This window comes from Contarinia nasturtii, unplaced genomic scaffold (genome assembly GCF_009176525.2).
Source record: "Contarinia nasturtii isolate CC-2019 unplaced genomic scaffold, AAFC_CNas_1.1 Cnas_scaffold_220, whole genome shotgun sequence".
Taxonomy (NCBI): Eukaryota; Metazoa; Arthropoda; class Insecta; order Diptera; family Cecidomyiidae; genus Contarinia; species Contarinia nasturtii.
The window spans coordinates 1,653,497-1,675,996 of NW_022197577.1; the positions used below are offsets into that span (position 1 = coordinate 1,653,497).

Genomic DNA, 22,500 nt, shown 5'->3' on the forward strand with positions numbered 1-22,500 from the left:
AACACACAAATCGTCGAAGGTGAAGTGTCAAAAACTACAAACTGACTACAGATTAATAAGTGAGTGCAGCAAGAGATTGAGGGTGTATTTGTGAATGACTGCACATTTATCGAAAAGTGAAGAAAAACCGCAATACATTCTGTGCGCCATACAACGAGCTACTAGCAGCAGCTGTGAACACACCAAATTACAAAAAATTAGATCGAAAGTGAGATATTGCCATTATTCAATAGAAATTCAACAGGTTTGAAGGTAAAATTCAAAGTTTTCTATACAAAACAATAATGTTATTTTATTAATAGCATTTTGTGCTATAGTTTCAGAATACAAAAGTTGTCAGCACGTTAGTTTGCATTACATTGTGGCAATCACAGCATAAGCATTTTTGATACGGTAATTTTTTGATTTTTATTTTTTCTTACACACAGTTTTCGAATGCTAAATTCATAATTAATTGTGTTTCATTTTTTGTGGACTTATTTTAGTGTTGAATTATCATCAGATCAACAACAATGTTACGACCTTCGGCCAGAATAGCTGTAATGCAAAGCAAAAGCATCTACACCGGTAAGCGTTTAGCACCACCAACACTCGATACTAAACGAAAGCGACGCAAATTGAACGATGCCAATGAACAAAACGACATTACTTTAGCAATGACACCAGCCGAAATAAAACGAAGAAAGCACAAAGCATCGCTTTTGGATTTGAACGGCGATTGCTTGGAGGAAATATTCGAATGGCTATCGCTGAAAGATTTAAATTCAATTGGTTTAACGTGCACACGATTACAACACGGTCTTTTTTCGTGAAGGAGTTCCAAGAATGAACCGTCATTGCATTCGCGTCGATGCGTTCTATGAATTTATCCAAAGTATCGAGGTTGAGAAGAATGGTTACACTCAATTTACCTATAATAAATCGATTAAAAGCATCAGATACAATTTGAGAGCAATCGAAATCAATTGGAACAGCGTTAAAGAACTGAGTTTATCCCACTGTGAGGCTGTTGAAGATTTGCATGATCTGCTAAAGCATTGTGAGAATTTGAAGAAATTGGAAATGAGATTCAATGATATTCCAACAAATACCGAATGGTTGAACCAAAAATATCCCAGTCTTGAATGCTAATGCCTTTTTTCGTCACGAATACTTTCATCAATAACACCGTGCATTTCTTTAATTTCTTCAAACAAATCGTTCTTTTTCTCCAATCAAATCCAAACATTCGAGCTTTCTCACTCGACATGGGAGCATCAGCATATCTTGAACTGGCCTTGGAATCAAACGTTCAACTGGATGATCTTATCTTTTATTGGCTTGGGAGTCAATCGATAAGTTTGGCCAATCAACTGTACGACCGTGGTTTTTATAAACGATTACATTTACTATTTAGGGATTGTGAGGAATTTGATTTGAAAGGACTTGAGACGATCACACTGTTTACCGTTCCACACATGATTCCACAAATTGATATTCATCGATCTGCTATGGCCGGTATTAAAACGTTCATCTACTTGTATCCAGACGACGTGGAATATAATGCAAAAAACTTTGTGAATGTTGAGCGATTGTGGCTGAATGCGCGTATCGAACAGCATAACATTTTGTGGTTTATCAAATATTCACCAAAACTGAAGGAAATTTTTGCCAATAAAATATGCAAGGCTGATAGGCTGGTGCTTGACGTATCCACATGGAACAAAGAACGTGAAAAAATACCCAAAGCCAAAAAAGTGAATATTTACGTCGATGAAGAAACTTTCTTAGAAACAAAATGGAAAACCAACACCAACTCAATTGATCTAAGCTTAATCGCGATAAAACGCATCGAATCTTATCCGGTAAATTTATTTGGCCCATTAGATGTTACTTATTGATGAATATAATATGAATTGAATGAGTTCAAACAACAAATTATGATTTTTCTTTATTTACTGAACGTCCAGTATTAATCTTTTTATTTGAATTTTTCTCTCAAAGAATTTCGTGTTGAATATATCTTCTTTTTCACAACATTCCTTTCAGGTTTTTAGTTATTATTAAGATAGCTAAAATATAGGGCAACATTTTGTGTTCATTTGTTAATTTTGTTAATTGTTTTATTTACATTCAACATTTTTTTTGAAAATGTTTCTACATTTTGATCATTTGTTTATTTCGCTGAAAAATTGTAATAGATCAAAAAATATTCCAATGCTTGAGGAATTTTTCTTCTTAAAGACTTCCACATTTCAAAGGCACTTTTATTTAAATTCATTGTTACGAATTTATTAGTTTTACATATAGATTTGTTTTTCTTTTCTCTGCATATTCAAACATTGTTCGACCATAAGTTAACATAAGTCTTCAACACAGTTAATGGCTAGTTCAAAAATTTAAACTCTACTTAAGCAAAAATTTGCGATCCTATCCTAAAATTCAAAGCTTAACAATTATTTCAACATTTTTCTCATCATTTTTATTGAGTATATTTGGTTTTCTTATAAAGAAGCCTATCAAATTTGTAATGTTTTTAGTACATTCTAACGTTGAAAAATGTAACGTTTTGTTACTATGCTGGGCTTGAGTTTTGTGGCCTTGACCGAAGTACGGGCAGTTCGGTATATAAAATAACCCGTAAAGAAGATAAATTATTAAAAATTACAAAAAAAAAAACCGAAAACAAAAAAAAATATTTCTGCTCGATTGAACAATTATTTTTTTATCATTAATATGGCGCATTTTTCTTTCAGATAATGGACTCTTTTTTTAATGTAAAAAGATGCAATTTTTATTATGGTGGCATTTCTTTTTCTAATTGTCCGATGAATATGGAGGTTGTTTTCTTCTTCTTATGAATGTGTGTTTTTATGCAGACTATATGTTTTTATCATTTTAAAAGAAAGCAATTCTTTATTGTATTTTCATAAAATTTTGGGATATTGCACGGTTTTCTTCAATATTTCTTGAATTATTCAAACAAAAAAACGTTCATGCATCGGGATTAGCGATCGATTCACATGAAAACATCCCATTTCTTCATGCATGAATTTGATCAGACAACACTTTGACTGCATACGGGTCTTATTTTTGCTTGATCGAAATAGTTGTGTCAACCCGACAACTTTGATCGATTCACTGATTTATTCCGTCAATTTCGTTTTGTATCGAATCACACCTCAACACCATAATTTGGATCAACCACATAGTCAAAGCGACTATTTGATTGGGTTTGATCGCCATTGATGAACTCTTCCGTTGGGTTTGGCGTTGATTCGTTTGGCGTTGAATTTGTTGTCGATGACGGTGGTGTGGCTGGCATCGAAAACTCTTCCAACTCTTCCAGCTCTTCTGGTTCTTCCGTCAATACTAAATCGGATGGTAAATCAGGTACGGGCAATCCTTTTCGTGTGAAAAATGCCATTTTTTCTCTGTCAAACGAAAACATTTATTTACGGTATTAAAAACTTCTTCTATGATTTATCTGAATAAACAATCAATCGAAAAAAAAATCCAATTAAAATACTTACTTGAACGATGCGATATCTGGTTGTCCCTTTGGCAAACGTGTTTTGCGCAATTTATAAATTTCCTTTGATGTTTTGTGCAAGAGTTTCTTCAATTTCTTATCTTCTGGCGAATGATTTGTTTCAATATTTTCAACGAGTCGTTGGAAGTCTTCATTCTCAACAGCCCATGCCGCAATTTTGCCATCTTTTGAATCCATCGCCTGTTCCAATTTCAATTTTAAATTTTTCAGTTTTTCGATTTCATCATTCAATGTTTCTAATTTTGTGTGTTGTGCTTGTAAATCTAACTCCAAATCAAGACTAGTTCGAGGTATCGGCAACATTTCTGTGAATTAAGAGCGATTAATATGAGAATGTATCATTTACAAATTGTATTTACAATCCAATTGTGTGAACACTTACTGGTTGAAACACTTTTTGGGATTTTGTTGTGGAAACGAAGAGATCGTCGTTCGACGGCTCCACGATGGAATGGATTCTGAACCGACAATTGATTGTAATTCAAACCATGGCCACCGGTTGCAAAGTGCATTGCTGAATCGGAATCGCTTCGATTTAATCGGCAAACATAACGTGATTTACTAACAACTGCACTTGGTGAAAATGTTTGTGAACGTTTCACGCTGCGTTCATCAATCGAGTCCAATTCTCTGGATGACGTTGAATTCGACAGCAATGATGATCGATCGCGTACACGTGATTTTTCCGGTGGAAAAGCACATTCGGTATTTGTTTCTTTGTCCACCGTTGTTGCTGGCACATTGAAATTTTGCACTTCTTTTATGTAATTGGCCAACATTTGTTCAGTCGATTCACGATCTTCGGTAGTACTGCTACCATCATCGCCATTCTCATTTTCACCCGAATTCGATTGCTCATCTTCGTTGTCGTTCAAATTTAACTTTTCGCCAAGCTCATCAACCAGAGACGATGCAATTCCATCTTGACCCTGGTCACGTGTCAATGTCGATGTTTGTGAAGAAATAATCGTTGATTCATCAGACGATTCCTCTTTGCAACCACTTGCACCTTCAAGACACTCAAAGTTTTGCATTGATTTAAAGCTCAACACATTGTACCACTTCATCGTTGAATCATCGGAATTGAATTCGGCCAAACTGATTTGGGCGCAACCCTGCAACAAAAACAAATTGATTTTAATTAATTTCTTCTCTTTTTTGTCTGCTCAAACGAAGGTAACAAAAAAAAAACTTACAACAATCTCTTCACGTTGACCGACAACACTGAAAACGTTCACTTGAAGTGTTTTCGTATAGAGTTTATTCAAGGGTATCGGCACAGAGAACGAGTTACCGAAAACTGGCTTCAACAATGCACCGCTCACAAGTGACGTTTTCAGTGATTGTTGACTATTTGGTAAAAGCGCTGCTTTAAGATATCTGCAATGAAAAGAAACAAGTTTAGATGTTGGTGTTGTTGCTTTTTTTTGTCGATCATGTAATTTAATTAAAAACTTTGAAAGAAAAAAAAAGATGGCCACTTACACTTGGCACTTGTTTGAGAGACAGAGTGCATGGAGATTACGTGCTCGTTCGACTGAGATATGAATTGTGTTATCGTTCTTTGAATATTTCAAACCGATTTGAACTTGTGCTGAATCTCGTCCCGTTACTGTGGCTCTGGATGCTTCAAACACTCCCGAGTCACCGGCAACCGATTCATTACTAACAGCCGCCGAAACCGATCGTGTATTCGATGCAGACGATGCCCGGCTTATGGCTGCTTGTTGTGGCAAATTCAAAAGTGATGGTTTTTCATAAATGGGTGATAATGGTGCTGCACTCGGTGCAACGCTCATTCCCAACGATTGTTTCCATTCAAGTTCGTGCAATCGTTCCTCCAAACGCATGCAATCAAAAACGGTCGAATCCAATTCTTGTTGTGAACACGATGTCGATGGGAAATATTTTGTATTTTCATAAGTCGGTTCATCGGTCACGTTCTCTTTCATTGGTGATGCGGGTGGCGTTTCAACCGATAAACTGCTGCGTGGCGACAACGACACCTCCGACGGATGTGATATTCTTTGGTTGCGACGATGCAAATCAAGCATATCAACTTGTGTATCGGTGGTCAATGGATCACCATAAATATCGGTAAAACTGAGACTGAGTGAATTCTTACTGCTGGCCGTTGATAATGATCCCAAACTTGAGCCCGAACTAATTGAAAATGTGCTGCCCGATGAGAATGATTTCAATCGTTCTTCGAGCATTTTTGTTGATTTTAAAGCTTCCTGCAATTGTTGCAGCAACACTTGTTTTTCCTCATGCAATCGCAATCGATCGGCAATACATTTATTTGACAGTTCGTATGCATTTTTCAGATCGGTTTCTAATTTTCGGCAAGCTTCTTGAATGGTTGCGACCTCACTTGATGATTTTGTCGCCGATGGAATGCTTCTCAACTCTTTCAAATACTGTTCTTTCTCTTGGATTAACAGCAAATGATCTTTATCCGATTCCAATTGTCCCGGTTCAATCTTATCCACATGATCGGCCAATTGTTGTTGCAATTGTTTGATATGCTTTCGCCATTCATCGTATTGGAATTTTGTTTTGGCCATTTCAGCAAAACGTGCACCACCATGCAAATTCTCTGCACATAAATCGGTTTGTGATGCCACACAAATTTTATCATTTTGCATAAATGCCGAATAATCACTGCTCGGATCACAATATTGTTGTCGTGTTAATTCATTTTTGATATGTGCTAAACTTCGCATCAATTCATCTTTGACCTTTTCACCGGATACAAGCGATTTTTGCACTTTTATCATTTCCTCACGAATGGCCTGCACTTCGGATATGTTGTAGCAGCCGTTTTCATGTGCACTCAATTTCTGTTCCACATTGTTCAATGTGTCGACACCGCGTTGTGTGTATGTTATATCCGAATTGATTTGAAGTAATTCACGTTTTAATCGTCGCACTCTCTCTCGTGCCATTGCCAATTCAGCCTTTAGCAATTCAGGATCGTGTCGCGTACTTATCGAACTACTTGATGAATACACTGAAATACACAACGAAAAAATTGAAAAATGTTATTGGAATGTTTCACTTTTAAAATTTGTGATCAATACTTACAACTACTGCGACTGGCTGCCATCGCCGTTAACATGTTATATTCATCTTCGGCAAGTCGAAGTCGTTGATTTTTAACATCATAGATTTCCTTTTTGGCCACAAGCTGATCCTGTGCTGATGACAAATACTCTCGGAGCATTTGTTCTTGAATTGATTTCCATTCTTGTCGTGGATCTTCCAATTGTGTTGATTCTATATTCGATAAAAGAAATGAACAAATGAGCAATTCATTTCGTTTAGAAACAAAAGCAGCAGTCTGAATGAAACTCACGATCAAAATGATTGATATAATATCGTCCGATGATTTGATCATATGATTCCTCCCATCCCAATGGCAACTCATCACCGACACAGTCGGCAAATGTTTGTGGTTTTGTATACCTAAGCGAAAGTAAATTAAACATGAAAACATTATTATTATCATTTGATTGTCGTTCAAATAAACTATTTGCGTATATAAATATTGAGAAATGACTGCATGTTTCCGCTTTGAATTAGATCTATGTATCGCTGTCTTGTTTAAAAGGGCTAATAAATTTGTATTGCATATATTCTACCGTGCCTTTAGTACCTGCAGCATATATGTTAAAAAAATCAAGAGACTTGTCTAACGACACAAGGAAATAAACCGGAACGCAAATCTCTGTATAACACGTTTGAAAAAGAAGAGAAAAAATTCCGGAGTGTGTGTGTGTGTGGCGGCAAATTGCAGCAGCACATAGCAATCAAACAGCAGCAGCGACAGCAGAAGCACCACAGAGAATGAGTCAAGAGAATGAGAGCTGAGGTTAACAACCATCAGTATAGATAGTAGTAATATGCAATGTGAAAATTAAACTCTAATCTCGATTGCAGCCATGGATTTTTAACATGCAAAAATCTTGTTTTATGCCACATCAACTTTCAGCGGAAGTGCATGTCGTTTTCGATACATATTTTTCTACCACATACATTACATTGTTCTCATATTCAAATCGGATTTTCTGCGCGTTTCTGCTATGTGTGTGTGTGTGCTTTTCATCACAAATTTATGAATCATGTTTTTGTTGTTGGTGCTGCTTGAGTTTTTTTGTTGTTGTTATCTTGTCACTTTTTCGATTTGCACAAACAATGCAATCTCATGGGTTCTGCACCTGCGCCGCTGCTGATGCTGCTACTCGCTCGACAATCTAATTGTTTTTACATGTTCGTTTATTGCTTTTGCATTTAATTGTGCCTTTCCATCGTTCCACATATATGTATATACTACTATGAAACGCTCTTTCTTTTCTGTCTCACTTGCGCGCATCCAAAAATAATCCATAAATTATTTCTTTGAAATATTCATGGCAAGTAGAAACACACACATTTTGTTGATGCCATCAATTCGTTTTATTTATAAAATATATCTATATATTATTGTTTTGTTAGAGAGTAAATGTCTGTGCCGCTGTTCCTGTTTCTCATATTTGGATCTCGAAATGGTAACAGTCAGCGCATTTCATTTTTCCTTGTCGTTTTTTTTATATGTGATTGTTCCGCGGCAAATTTTTTTGACAAGAGAGAGAGAGAAAAAGAGGAGCGCGAAAAAAATATGGTAGAACGATAGCGATGGCAATTTTTTCCGAGAAATTCACCAAAAGCAATTGTATTTTCAGTGAGTTCATTGCTTTGGCACTGCCGCCCACACAGAATTTGCCACATTGTGTGTGTGCAAAGAAAAAAGAATCAAAATGTGTGATTTCTGTTTGCAGTTTTCGCTTTAATGATCACCGTGTGATCGGTCAGTGACTAGATTCGAATGGGATTCTTTCTCTTTCCGTTCTTACTTTCTCTCTCTATCACACTCACACTGAAATTCTTAATGTATGCCTCGAATTTTTTTCTCTCATTCAAATCTATTTCATGCGAAACCGAACTCATTTCATGTCGATTTTTCTTTTAAATGGCTTTAAAACATTTTATGTCTGAATTTTAATATTTTTTACATTCCAAATGGTTTTGTGTTTCAGTTGTCTTTTTTTGATCAGCCAAATTCCGGCGAATACACAAGACATTGGCCTTTGAATCGTGTGTGAATTTTTTTCATTTTTTTTTTTGGAAACAATAGCAACAGGGAGTTTCATCAGTTCCACAACGCCAATGGATTAATTAAGTGAATGGTCTCATTAGTGGATTTGTTCGTTTTTCTCCATAAAAACCGGCCTGCGATGAACATTGAATAATGTTGTCAAAGAAAAATACACATTTAATTGCTTATTATTCTGATCGTTTTTGGTATGGAATGCGATCTATAGTATTCTCGCAGCTCGTCTGTTTTGTAACAATATTTCTTTTTTTTTTCTCTTCGAAATTTAAAACGAATTGAATGTTTGCATAATTTAAACTGTCTTACGATTATTATGTTATTATTTCATTTTCGGATGTTCTACACCTACTCTTTCAGCCAAATATTTCAAGAATTCCCAAAAAAAATTCTTGTCAAATGTTCAAGGACGATTGCTCAATGTATAATTGTATATAGAAAACACATTAACGAGTTAATTTTCTATTTTCGACCAACAAAAAATTGGGTGAGATTTTCTTGAAATTTCGTAGGTCGCAAGTAAAATGCAACCAATCAATTATTTTTATTTTAAAAAAAATGTGCACATCTAGCGATTTGTGTAATCGCTCGCAAAACGATTAAAAAGAGAAAAAAAGAGAAATAGAGACAAAGCAACAAAAAGGCCGCGCGATAAGCATTGGAATGCGATTGTTTATATACATTCAACCTAAAAAAAATCGCAAGACACACACGCTCGCTCATCTTCCATATGAAAATAAAGTACAGCCCAAAGTAAGTATTCATGAGATGCGCATGCGCAATCTGCACATCACTCAACTCTAATCTAAGCATTCAGTCGTACATATTCACATTACAATTTTTGCCATATTTACACATTGATTAAGTAATCAAATATTTCTTAGTCTATGAAAATATTTACATGGAACAACAAACAATATATATATACTCGGTTCAGTTGTACCGTGTGTGTGCATGTTTTTTTTTTCTATTTAGATGAATGTGATACACGGCTTCGTTCTTATTTTTGTTTTTTTTTTATTGCTTTTTACGTGTGAATTAAACTGCATGCATTCAGCTCATTTTGAAATTGATACTTATCGCGAATGAATCTCTGGTATGCAGACATTAAAAGTTAGTTGAAAGGCAGAGAAAAAAAAAATGAGATGAAAACGATTTTCAGAAGAGTATACAGAGAAACGTGACAAAGTATGCGTTTTTGCACCCAAAATGAAATATGACGATGAACAAAATATATCCCACACAGCAAATGAAATATAAATTATTCGGTCTTTGTGTATGAGTTTGCGGTCAAATTGTGTATATATTTTGTAGAATTCTGCATGTTTTGAATTTCATCACATCGAATCTGGCTTTGGAATTCACATTATTATTTTTTTTTTTTGTATGTTTGTGACACATAATAAATAAAACGATGCATTTGGCATAGACAAATTGCTGCGCAAAATCGTTCCAATTAAGGAAAAATATTCAATTTAATAGTATTTTTTTATCAATAAAATGTCAATTGCTTCAAAATGTATATTGATTATGTATGCAAAATGCATCGAAAAACAAAAAAAAAGTGTTTGAAAGCGATTTGGAGTTCAAGACATCAATTCGATTGCACAATTTCGATTGTGAAAGTGTCTGGTGACAAGAAAATTCCATTGGATTAGATTTCAATGCTAATCTGAGTCTGTTGCGAGATGAAGAGAAAGAGAATGAGAGACGTTAATCTCTTCTTTTCTTTTTGTTTAGAAAATTTCTTTCCGATTTTGACGTGATTTGCGAGTGAATGAAATCGATTTGATCGACATGTGTACTCAAATTCCACATTAAGCGTGAGGTATTCACAAATCGAAATTTGCTTATTTGTTCAGTCCTTGAGTGTACAAGGAAGAATTGTACGTCATTCTGCACACAAGCGACATGATTAATGAGACATAAAAGCCCAGCTCACAAACCAAATAAACATTCAGCCAAAAAAAAGCAAACACACGTTTAAGACATTCCAATCGAATTAAAGTGAAGTCAAGACAGTAGAAACAGATTTTTTTTTTCTTCTTAAAATCGAGATCATAAAAGCCACTGCCGGCCGTTCAATACACATTTCTCCGTATCACAAGTCATGCGCCGACAAATCACAAGCAAACGCATATTCACACACATGCCACATGGAAGAGTGCCCAAAGATACAAATCAGAGAGAAAGAGAGCGGACAAGAGCAAGAAAGAGAAAGAGGAGCCAGAAAATTACAAAAATATGTGCGCACATTCCAGCAGATGTTGAGATTTTTTCGTTTGAAATTCTTTAACGAAAATCAGGCAACAGGCAACTCAAATAAAAACAAAAATAAACGGTTTTGATCGGGTCGTATAATTCTTGTGTGTGTGTGTGTGTGTGTGTGTTTTTCTTTCTCTTTCGTTATCTTTCTCTCTTTTATTCGTATTTGACTGTGGTATTTGTTTGGCGATGTTGCCCTCAGTCCATGCATAAGCCGAGCCACATTTGGTTATTGGTTCGGTAAAAAAGTTTTGCTTTTTGTTTGTTTCGTTATGCAAAGAACGATATATGCGTAACCTGCGGCTGTTGCGTCCAATTCATTTTTGCTCTCTCTTTCTCTCTTTCTCTCTCTCTCTCTCTCTCTCTCTCTCTCTTCCATGTGTGTATATATATTATGTCGTTTGTAAAGCTACTTGATTATAGTGTGGTGCTGCTGTTGTTGTTACTGTTTGATGTATGATCAGTTAAATCGCTTTGCAATGGAATGTTTAGCTTCGTTGAAACCATATACAATAGATACAGAGAGGCTTATCAAAACTTTAAATTTTGAGCTCATGTGGTCTTTGTTTCATTCGATGCCTCGTTTGTTTGTTTGAAATAAATGTCAAACGATGAGATTTGCTGGTCTCAATCTGCCACAATCCCTTTGAATCGCTGCAGGGAATGGTCATTATAATATGTGGATATGCTTCAAATCGAATTGCATTCGACTTTCTCTCTCTCTCTCTTGCTCTCAACTAAACCGTTTACATTCCATTTTGTATCTTTTGTCTACTCTCCTTCTTCTGCTGCTTTTCACATTTGTTATTATGAATTTTTTCCTCGCATACCATACGGTGTATTTTCGTATAATATATTTGTTTTCGTTTTACGGATCAAGATTTGCCTCGGCCGATATGTGAAGGTCATTTAAAATTATAACTTTATTTCATTCGAAATTCCACAACCAACATACAGTGGCATGATGCGTTGTCGTTCAATTTGCGCTTTGCTTTGGTTCGAAAATGCGCGTTGTTCATTTTTTTTTATGTGTGTTTTTTTTTTCTTTTTACCATATCATCGCATTACGATCAACGTTTCGGGTGCACCAAATAACACAAGATGGTACACGGTCGATACAATACCACTCGAATTCGTCCAAGAATTTATTGGGCCCGGTGTGAGTCAGGCCACAAAATATTTATATACCTTATCACATTTTTTTATATATATTTCTTTCGTCGTTGAATTTTTTTTTTTATATCTTATCGACATTCAACCGGTTCTATCGGTTTGGAACATAATACTTGCGCGGTCTCGTGCACTTGCTTGCTTTGCAACAAAATATTGATGAGCTTATTGAGTGAATGAATGAGACAGAACGATTATATTGCCAACAGCCAATCTGCAATAAAACTCAAAATAATGCACATATAAATAATGTGCCTTCTTTTCCCATCAGGCAGCAGTTGTGATGCAAAACAGATTCTCCTCTCTGTTTTGTGGCCGAGAGAACGAGAGAAAGAGAGAAAGAGATAGAAAAAGAGAGATACTTAATCTCATCACTTAAATTACTCTTTTACTTGATATGGCTTTAGGCGTTATTTACGTGCCAGAAAAATGCACCATAATTGATTAACTATTTACTGCTTTGGAATTTGGAAAAAAAACTTATTATCTCTCTCTATATCTGTGTGTGTTGTGAACGCAGCATTGCAATCACAGTTCAAAATTGATGCAAACACACAACGAACAACAAATGGGCGAGAGAGCGAACAAGCAAAATCCGGCCAAAGAGAATGGAAGAGTAATAGAGGTATAGAGAAGCGAAAACAAGAGAGATACATAATTAGAAGATATACAATAATTTAAGCGATATATACGCAGGAACATGGGAATTAAATGAGTAACATGAAAAAGGCAGGGGAAATAGAGACGCACATTATTCACGTTCCTAATTACAGGAAGTTCATTTACATTTTAGACATTCCAGCACTTGTATATTACCTGCAACATGCGCTTCTTCGGATGCGCTCTTGTGTTTTGCTCTCATCGGCATTTGTGATTTTATTTCATTTCATTTTGTTTCGGTGTCGATGTGTGTGTGTGTGTGTGTGTGTGTGTGTGACTGTGTGTCGTAAATGAAGAGAGAGAAAGAAGAAAAATGGAGTGTATCGGTGATGTGAGGCCGATTAAACGATTAAGTTTCACACCGTAATTTGCATATAGAAAAAATAAATATGCGTGAATCAATCCTCTTAAGCATACACACACACAGTGCATTTCGAAAATAGTTTCTCTTTTTGTTTCTCTGTCTATTTGTGCGTCAGGTTGTTGATTGTAATTTCGTGCTGTGGTTCAAATGTGTTCATTTCATGCAAAACACATATGGAAATATCTGCCGGTATGCAAAATATTTCTTTCTCACAAATTAAAAACCCACGCCTTTCAAACAAAAATGTTAAGCGCATAAAATGGAATTCAAATGTGCGAATTCTCCGCATACGCAACCGTTTACAAAACGGTCACAGACAGTTCGTTCTGTGTCCCGAATGCGAACTATTAAAAAAAAGAGCACAAACGAATGAAGCACACACAAAAAAGGCACACACGTTCTTTGCAACAACTCGTAAATGATTTTTCGTTGACAAAATGCCTCATTCTAGATAGAGAGAAATGTATTTTATATTGTGTTTTAGTTGGTCGCATTGTGAATGCACAAATATTGTGCGATATATGCTATTTACTTAATTTACTCGATTCGCAATCGTTCACAAATATTTCAAGCGCGTCTCCAGCTTTCTCTCTCTCTCTCTCTCTCTCTGACTCTCTCTCTCTCTCTGACTCTCTCTCTCTCTGACTCTCTCTCTCTCGGTGTCTCGTCAATCGTTTGGAATTTTAATTCGAGGAAAATTATCAAGTTGCCGATCAAGCAACACCACCGAACAACTAAATTCATTTTAAAATGCGCAAATATTGCATTTACTTTGCTAATCGATATTCTCTCTCTGTATATATGTATTTTTAATGGGTCCATTTACATTGGAACAGCACAAATATTGACAATTTCGGGCCAATCGAGCACATACACGCTTTTAAAAAGTAAAAAGTCTCAAGTTTTTTTTCCTTCTATACTACTGCATATGCAATAAACAAATCGCACACAATTTGCTGATGTATCCGGTTTCGTATTGATAATAATTCTTGCGAGTAAATAGAGTTTTTGTCGACTTTTTTTTAAATTCATAATAAATTATCGAGAATTGCATGGACTTAAGTAAATATTCGAATGACAAAGTTCGTGAAAATATATTTAAAACAGCAGTCAATTTATGCGAATTTTTGGTGGAATTAAATTGATAAAACGGTTCTTTGTAAACAACAGACAAATTGCATTGTCAACTTAAGATATTGTCAGTCTGAGTTCAACGAAACTATCGACCAAAAAAGCCAAAATCAATTCGATACACGCTGCACTTGAATGTATGTCAATGTACGAATTGAATTTATTGCCTGGCCAATGAAATAAATATTCCATGGAAACGATTATTCAAATATTTATCTGAAATCATTCGGTGGTTCGGTTTCGATTTATTTATATGAGTAATTGATAATTCATCAAAATTTCAACTACATTATTCACCCATATAAGAAGTTTTGAGTAATCAGCCATATCGGAATGTTTCTGATTCACCCATAAAAAATGTTTTCAATCATTTTTTTTTTGTATTTGTGAATCAAAAAGACATTGGGAGCCCCATTTACATCAATGGAATTTGCAATGATTTTTTTTCTCGATGGTTTTAATCAATAGGCTTGTCACGAGCATAGAATTAATTCGCATTCTATTTGGGTATTCAATCCACGCAAGCAATAATATTAATCGTATTATATAGATCAGTTTTATATATATAAAAGTTCAATTACATAGTATCTAGAATGTGTTCATTCAAAGCGGTAAAAACGCATCGCGTATTCGACTAAAACTGGATTTTTTTTTCTTCTTCTTCTTTCTCTTTTCCATATTTCTTTCTTGCACATTATCTCTGTGTAAAATTCTAAGTTGGCTGACCGTCATGGATGCAAACGGTCGTGGTGCGAGCGCATGCTATGCATCGAAACGGTTAACGCAATTGAAAAAAAAATACATGTCTCTCTCGTAATACAACCTCATATAAGGATGTTTTATGTACGTTGAAAGTATGTTTCATTTGCCATGAGATCATTCTTTGCAGTTGAACGAAAAATTCGTCTTACGCTCATTCTAGCTATCGACGGCCACAAAAAATGATAGAAATGGTTTTTTTTTTGTTGCATAAACTTTCAAAATTGGTTGGTGAGCATGTATTGTGTGTGTATACGCGCGCGTGATTGTAAATCAAGCCGCAACGGCATCATCATCAGCAATATAAAAGATATGAAATGAAATAAAAAAAAAAAACGAAAAAAATGGTCATAGACCTGTGAAACATGCGACAACGTTATTCGCAATGCACACATAAAAGCTACGCTTACGTAAACGAAATAGCAGCAGTATAAATGACTCGATGTTGTGTTTTTTTTTTGTTTGAATAATTTCCACATTGGAACGCGCAGTTGTGCACAGTCGATGACGGCGACAACGGTAGAGTAAAAGAGATGCACAAAACCAAAAATGTATAAAAGAACATGGTAAAAATGAACAACAACAATAAAACCAAACAGAACAGATAAATGAAATAGGAATGTGACCAACACGTAAACGTAGCGCATTTTTTCAAAATTCAAGTGATCGGGTCGCGGGTCGTCTGTTTTCTGTGTACATGTATAGAAATGATCGAGCCCCAATCTGAATTTGTGTACATTAACACAGACACATGCACCAGAGAAACAACATATGGAAAGACAGAGCGGGAAGAAGAGAGAAAGAGAGAAGAACGACAAGCAATGGCAATAATAACCATAATAGATAAATACTTATAAGTTATTCACGCGCAATCTGCTCGAGCGTATTTGGTGCGAGCAAGAAAGGCACACGAAAAAATGTCGAGGAATAACTACAAAAACGAAAAAGAAGAAGAAAAATGAACAAGAGCAACTCGCACCACCGATTATTTCATACCGACACGTCTCCCAGTTTATATTATATATGCCAGTACCTACTGGTTAAATATTAATATTTTTGTTCATAGATCATCAAGAGAGAGAGAGAGAGAGAGAGAGAGAGAATGATATAGAAGAGTTTTCTAGCTGTGTACCAAACACCGACTGAGCGACGAATCAACCAATTCAATGTTGTGTATTAATCGAGTGCTGTGTGCGCGCGTGGATTTATTTATTAAAAGGTTAAGAAGAAAAAACCCAAGAACAACAACAACAATAACGGCAACGATGACGACGACGACGACGTCGTCGACTAGCTTAGCAGCAGAAGAACACATTCCATAAGCATTTCATCTCTAGTCTCTGGTTGTGTGTAGTCGTTTTTTTGTTGTCAGCTTATTTCTCCTGTTTCACTCCAGTTGAGAGTGACAGAGATAGAAAGAGAAAGAGATCTTTCGTGCGCTGATTACATAGTTTACGGATTATTTATGATTAAATGCCTACAATTGTATATACATATGAATAGACAGATAGAGAATGAAATGTTCAAAGGCATTTGCAGAAGAAGTAGCCTCACCAATGATTACATTCCATGGTGAAAGAAAAAAAAACACACAACTCAAGATTGAAGACTGGTTTTTATTTATGATGTGTGATTATTTATAGATCAATCCAGTTTAATATCACATACAATACAGCAACAACAACAGAGATATGATTATAAAAGCTTTTTCTATTCTATTTGGTCGATAACTTGGCCATAACAAAGTGCGATCATTGTGTATATATTTGAACAATGATGCTTATCATTTGGAGTACTTGGAATAGCAGAATAGCAGCGCGCTATTACAAATCATCGCATCGCATATGATTTAAATGAAAATGATATAACTGATTAAATGATAAAGTGAATGCATTTCTTTTTACGGTATTGTCGGCGATTAGTAATCTGTATCAATCGACGTTCAATACAATGTGGTCGATTGTTTAATTTTTTTTTTCTTCACAAAAACATTCTCACAAATATTCAGTCCATTAAACAATAATCTAATTTCGATTGGCATTGATATCGTATACGGCCACTTAAGGGGGAAAACAAAAGACGTCATCGGCTAGAGAGAACACACTTGACGTCACACACACATACATAATACAATTTAAATATAATTACAACATTCCTTTGATTTGTCCCCGTTTCGTTTGAATTAATTAATTTAAATGCTAGTATTTAAAGAATTAATATTATTAATATTTGTCGTATGAAACGAGCACCAACAACAACAACAATGTCATCACTCACATTGCATTATAATCGAATGATCTGAATTTATCTGCTCCAACGTTGTATATACATATAATAAATGTGTGTCCTGCTGTGCGCTGCAAAATGCCTGTTGTCTCGATGTTAAAAGAAAACGTAAATAAACATCATAACTCGATTGCGATAGATTTTGCCTAATATTTTATTATAGAGTCGGTATTGATGCCAATAATATGGCCCGAACCGAACGAGGCGATTCGACGAAACGAAGAAAAAAAAATATGTGTCAAATTCCATAAGCACGAAAAATTGTCATCGAAACTGTGTTGATTACATCTTTTTATTTAATTTTTTTTAAGCACGATTCAACCACATTCACGGCTATACTCCATTCCATTCTCCATTGAATAACATGCACATACAATCATTACGGTTTTTTATTTGCCTTATATTCTCGCACATGCTGTATGATATTTTTTTGTGTATGTTTTTTTCGTATTCTCTTCTGTTTATTTCCAGCATCTCACTTAAACGAAACACAAAAAAATCACATCATCATCGTCGTTGTCTTTTCTAGGTCCATGTTGTCCATTTTGACACACTCATTTTGTTTATTATTATATTTCGTTCGTTTTCAATTTCAGCGCAACAACACTCTCTCACTATATATTCCCACTTGGGCTATATTCGTCGTTGTCGTTTGAAATGGAAAAATGTTTGACGTCACACAAAAATATTCACGGCATTAAACAATGTATATACAATTGTATGCACTCACGTTTTTATGAGTGAACGAGCGCGTCAGCGGTTTCGCTAATTCATCTTGGTTTTGTTGGTTGCGTTTAAAAGGCGCAACAACAACAAGACACACACATTTCGTGCCGGCCAATATGATATGTGCAGTAGTGTACACACAGCGAGATCATCATTAATATAGCTCAACTTATCGTAAGAAGAAAACGACAGATGCAGTTATTCTTAGAATTTGGTTGATGAACATCAAAAAAAAAAACAACAACGCTGTGTGGCTTTTTTTTGTGCGCGTTTTGTTTTGAAGGCTAGCATGAAATGTGTGCTTTTTATATGTTCTTTATATACGAAGTTCTGGCCGATTGAAAAAAAAACTTCAAATCATTGGAAATGCAGAAAAAAATTCGAACCGTTTTTGCGTTACAATGAACAGTAGCTGAAATACCGAAATATACACAAATTACTGCGTCAGTCAGTTAATTGTGGGCATGATAAATGTCGAAAGACACACGTAGCGAAAGAGAACGAGAAAGACATTCCAAATGAATTACAAATATTGATTTAGTTGATTGGTCGCGTGTATCGCACAAATGAAGCAATTTGTTTGCATTCAATTTGCCGCGTTCATTGAATCAAATCCATTCATTCAAACTAATAAAAAAAATTATTTCTCTGTCGGTTCCTGATTTTTCCATACACACACATGAGAAATACTACCAAAGTCGTCCGATCTCCTGCAAATTAAAATTGCAAACGACCTATATTTGTCATAATTTATATGCAATATACATTCCGACAAGTCGGTCGGAGCACATTTAGCCGAGCCAAACAAAAGCGGTCAAGCGAAATGCATTCATTTTTCAAGCCACCGCCGTTGCCGTGCACAAACACACCAACGTGCAATGGAAAACAACAGTTGAATATGAAATATAAAAAAAATGACGACCAGTACCAGCGATATTGGTCAAGTATAGTTAAAAAAAGAGAATTGATATTGATATACAAACCTGTCGCGGGGATCAATCCATGTAGTTTTCTTGTTGACATGATCTATATAGTAAATCTTGCCGTCGAAGTCTTTAGCGATATCCCAGCCATTGGGAAGATCAACATTACTCGGTGGTATATTTGGCATTATAATTTATAAAATTGAAATACACTTGCGCCAGTTACAATGTGCAACCTTTTTTTAGTTTTTGTCGTCGTTATCAGACGGCCAATAAAATTCGATATGCGCGCACATACAAACAAAGCTTACACTAAATTTGAGTCGATGTTAATTGTCGCTGTTGTCCTTTCCTCACACTATTGTCACACAAAAAAAAATCCGCTGATTTGCATAAAAATGCCAACTACTTCGTGCAATTGCAATGAATTTACAAAAAAAAAACTATGCGCACACTCACATATATATATATATATATCATGCATTCAAATCACACTGAATATCTTGGATTTCACTGGCTATTCACTTTGCACAATTTACAAGAATTTTTGTCGAGTGTCAGCGTTTGCGCATATTTAATATTAGACTTTGGTTTCACCTCAAACATTCGCGCACATTTCGCAAAAACAGCTACAACAACCAGTGTGTGTGTGTGTGTGTGTGTGTGTGTGTGCAAAAAAGACACCATCAAGAAGAGAAGAATGAAAATAATATATATGTATATTAACCGATTGATCATGAGCAGCAAAATTCATCGGAGCTTTGACTCATTCGCTTGATTTATTTTCATATGCCGAATTTCACGCTCACATTCCGACCATGCGATGCCATCCAATCTACAGATATATATATATATATATTTCAGTTGGTCATTTTTGCATAATTCTCTCTTCGCACTGCTTTTATTATTTGTTGGTTTGCTTTTAAATTCGGATATGGTTCAACTGCGAAATTCCACTACAATTTATTTATAAAATATAAAACTCTGCCATTTATACACTCTGTGTGCGCTCTTGGCACGATCGCGCTCCTTCTTCACTTTTTTTTCTTCTCTTCTCACTTGCAATTTATTGATGGAGTTGGTTTTTATCTTTCACTTGTTCTTTTCACTATACACTCTCTGCTCCTTTAAAAAAATATATCGAATTTTTCGTTGTTCAGTTCACTGTTTTTTTATTTAGTACTATCACTGCCTTCGCGCTCGTTTCTTTTTCATTGATTAAATTGCTTCCCCCATTATAGGTTCACTTGTTTGAATTCAAAAAAAAAAATCGTTCAAGTGTCGAATCATCTGTGTAGACATCAAAAATGAAAATAAAAAAAAATTAAATTAAATAATGAAACAAAAAAAAAAAAAACAAAAAAAATTCGTTCATTTGTTCGCTGTATGTTACAATTGAATATGTTGGACGCGCGTAGAGATTGAGAATGCATTCCCGTCATGTGCGCATACTACAATGGCAATAAATGATCGAGAGCCAACAACAACAACGAATTTCGAACGAAAAAAGAGAAACACACAATCACATTGGCCGAAGGAAAAAAAACGACTCACATTGCATTTATTAACATTATAAAGTCACTCTGCGCTGCGGCCATATTGAATTCCTCAGTATTTTTTCTTTCTTTTCTCGGCTTCTTTCTCTCTTTCTCGCTTTTTGCTTCCTATACGTACATCGTGTACGCTGTTGCTGCTGCCGTTGTGTTGTTGTTATTTTTTTTTATTGTATTACGAAGGCAACGTTGCCACTCTTATTCGCATTCCAATGTTTTTTTTCCTCTTTTTCAATCTGTTTCTTTTTTCATTTTATTTCTACTGCCAACTACATGCGAGTATGTGTACAAAGTGACATGCTTTTGTAGTATAGACAGACGAATACACACAGATCCGATGCATGAAACGAACGTCGACGGAGACGATGACGATAACCAACAAGAACAACATCAACAACGCTGCTCGAATCGCTTCGGTTTGCCGTTTGCGTTTTAAATGTATTTGAATAAAAATGCTTTTAAAACAACGACGAAAAAGAAACAAAAAAAAAGAGACGCACAACGCACTAAATGAAATGCGATGGAATTAAAGGCAGAAACACAGAACTAATGAAATGAACTCTTTCGGTTCGGTTACGGTGTGTGTTGTGTTATGAAGGCGCACACACAGTCGTTGAACGGCCACGGAGTGAAATTTGTGAGAGTGTTTGTGTATATGCGTACTCACTTAGATGTGAGTGAGTGAGAGAGAGAGAGAGAAAAACGTTGTCGTCGGTCGTGTATACAACGCATACTTTTTTTGTTGTCTTCTGTTGGACAGCACAAAACGACGGTTATATTTCAATGATATTGTTGTTGCTGTTTGATATTATTCGAATGTAATGTTATTCGGTTGTTGTTGCTGCTGCTGCTGCTCTTTTTGTCATCATCGAGCTAGCGCGCGCTCACGCAAATTTGTTGCTTTCTACAACGATTCATAAAAATTCTCTCCTCGATACCGATATCTGCATACACATTTACATACATTTGAAGAGAGAACACAACTCAGCACCATTTAAACTTTTCACTCGAAATCAACAAAATATGCAAACATCTATTGGTTGGTTAGCGCACAATGTTGAGAGACCGTGAGCAATTTCGTGTGTCACAACTCAAACAACGAAAGCGCACACACGATCAATTTGAATATATCAGCTAGCATATGAATAAATTTCTTCGCATTCAAATACTACTCTTTGCTCTTAATTTATTGCTCAATCGCCGATCGATCGTTTCTCGCATTCAAACCGATTATTTATTTGAATAGATAGATTTTTTGTGTTAATCAGTCACACACTAATTTAAATTATGTTCATTCGGTTGGATAATTGTTAACGAAACTAAAATCATTGGCTTCGTTGTTTTGACGGATCGTATATTCAAAACAAAAGAATGAAAAAAACAACAACCACATTCATTGACAATCAATTCGCAAACTATTTTTATCACTCCAAATTTGTCATTTGTTTACTTTTTTTTTTGTGAACAAAACTTTCATTTATGCGCTTGACGAAAATTGAATCAACTGTGTGGAATTTCCGTTTCGATGAAGTCATACGATAAACGATAAATTATTTCGGTCGCACGATGAACAATTAGAATGATGGCATTCAATTTTCAATATCAAAACCTCTCAGTGGACCAATTCACAAGCAAAAAAAAATGTTTACCATCACAATGAATAATAAACAATGTATCGTTAGCAAAATGTGACTGAACTGTTGTACCGCTCGTACACAACTATCCATTCAGACGGAATCGATGAAAACCATTCGGTGGATGTTTCGATATACCATGTTTTCTACTATCGTTCGTTTGCTCTCTACAGTAAGAAAGAGAGAATACGTAGCGACCGCATGCATGTCTTACCTACGTTCGTTGTTCAATTTACTCTGGCTTATTTATATGTCACAACAATTCGTTTGCTCATATATTGTATTTCGTTGAATTCAACTAATGTTGCTTGTCTGAGCGAACCAAGCATGCTCAACTCAAGTGAT

At 35.4% G+C, this 22,500-nt stretch overlaps 1 protein-coding gene and 1 long non-coding RNA gene across 4 annotated transcripts; one reads left to right on the forward strand and one right to left on the reverse strand.

Moving 5' to 3' along the window:
- Positions 1 to 46: 46 nt before the first annotated feature.
- On the forward strand, positions 47 to 1,941 carry LOC116336941. The gene is made up of 3 exons (XR_004200759.1): positions 47 to 252; positions 318 to 393; positions 486 to 1,941. It is a non-coding gene; the product is annotated as an uncharacterized LOC116336941 (long non-coding RNA).
- Positions 1,925 to 22,233, reverse strand: LOC116336940 (protein kibra). Of its 3 annotated transcripts, none has more exons than XM_031761175.1 (9): positions 22,171 to 22,233; positions 19,029 to 20,258; positions 6,891 to 7,000; positions 6,620 to 6,811; positions 5,018 to 6,545; positions 4,729 to 4,912; positions 3,915 to 4,647; positions 3,513 to 3,837; positions 1,925 to 3,413 (listed from the first exon to the last, which is right to left on the reverse strand). In XM_031761175.1, exons 2-9 carry the CDS (start codon positions 19,154 to 19,156, stop codon positions 3,155 to 3,157), a joined length of 3,459 nt encoding a protein of 1,152 aa, XP_031617035.1. In that variant the 5' UTR covers positions 19,157 to 20,258; positions 22,171 to 22,233; the 3' UTR covers positions 1,925 to 3,154. The 3 variants fall into 3 exon arrangements, with proteins under 3 accessions (XP_031617035.1, XP_031617034.1, XP_031617036.1); XM_031761174.1 differs by lacking the exon at positions 22,171 to 22,233 and adding an exon at positions 20,523 to 20,966; XM_031761176.1 differs by lacking the exon at positions 22,171 to 22,233 and adding an exon at positions 20,362 to 20,493.
- Between the last annotated feature and the right edge of the window lie 267 nt (positions 22,234 to 22,500).

Coding starts and splice junctions, on each gene's coding strand:
- LOC116336940 (XM_031761175.1), bottom strand. CDS start 19,156: ATGCCAAATATACCACCGAGTAATGTTGATCTTCCCAATGGCTGGGAT. Junction 4,913..5,017: donor CTCTCAAACAAGTGCCAAGT/GTAAGTGGCCAT, acceptor TTTTCATTGCAG/ATATCTTAAAGCAGCGCTTT. Junction 3,838..3,914: donor CCCAAAAAGTGTTTCAACCA/GTAAGTGTTCAC, acceptor CTTAATTCACAG/AAATGTTGCCGATACCTCGA.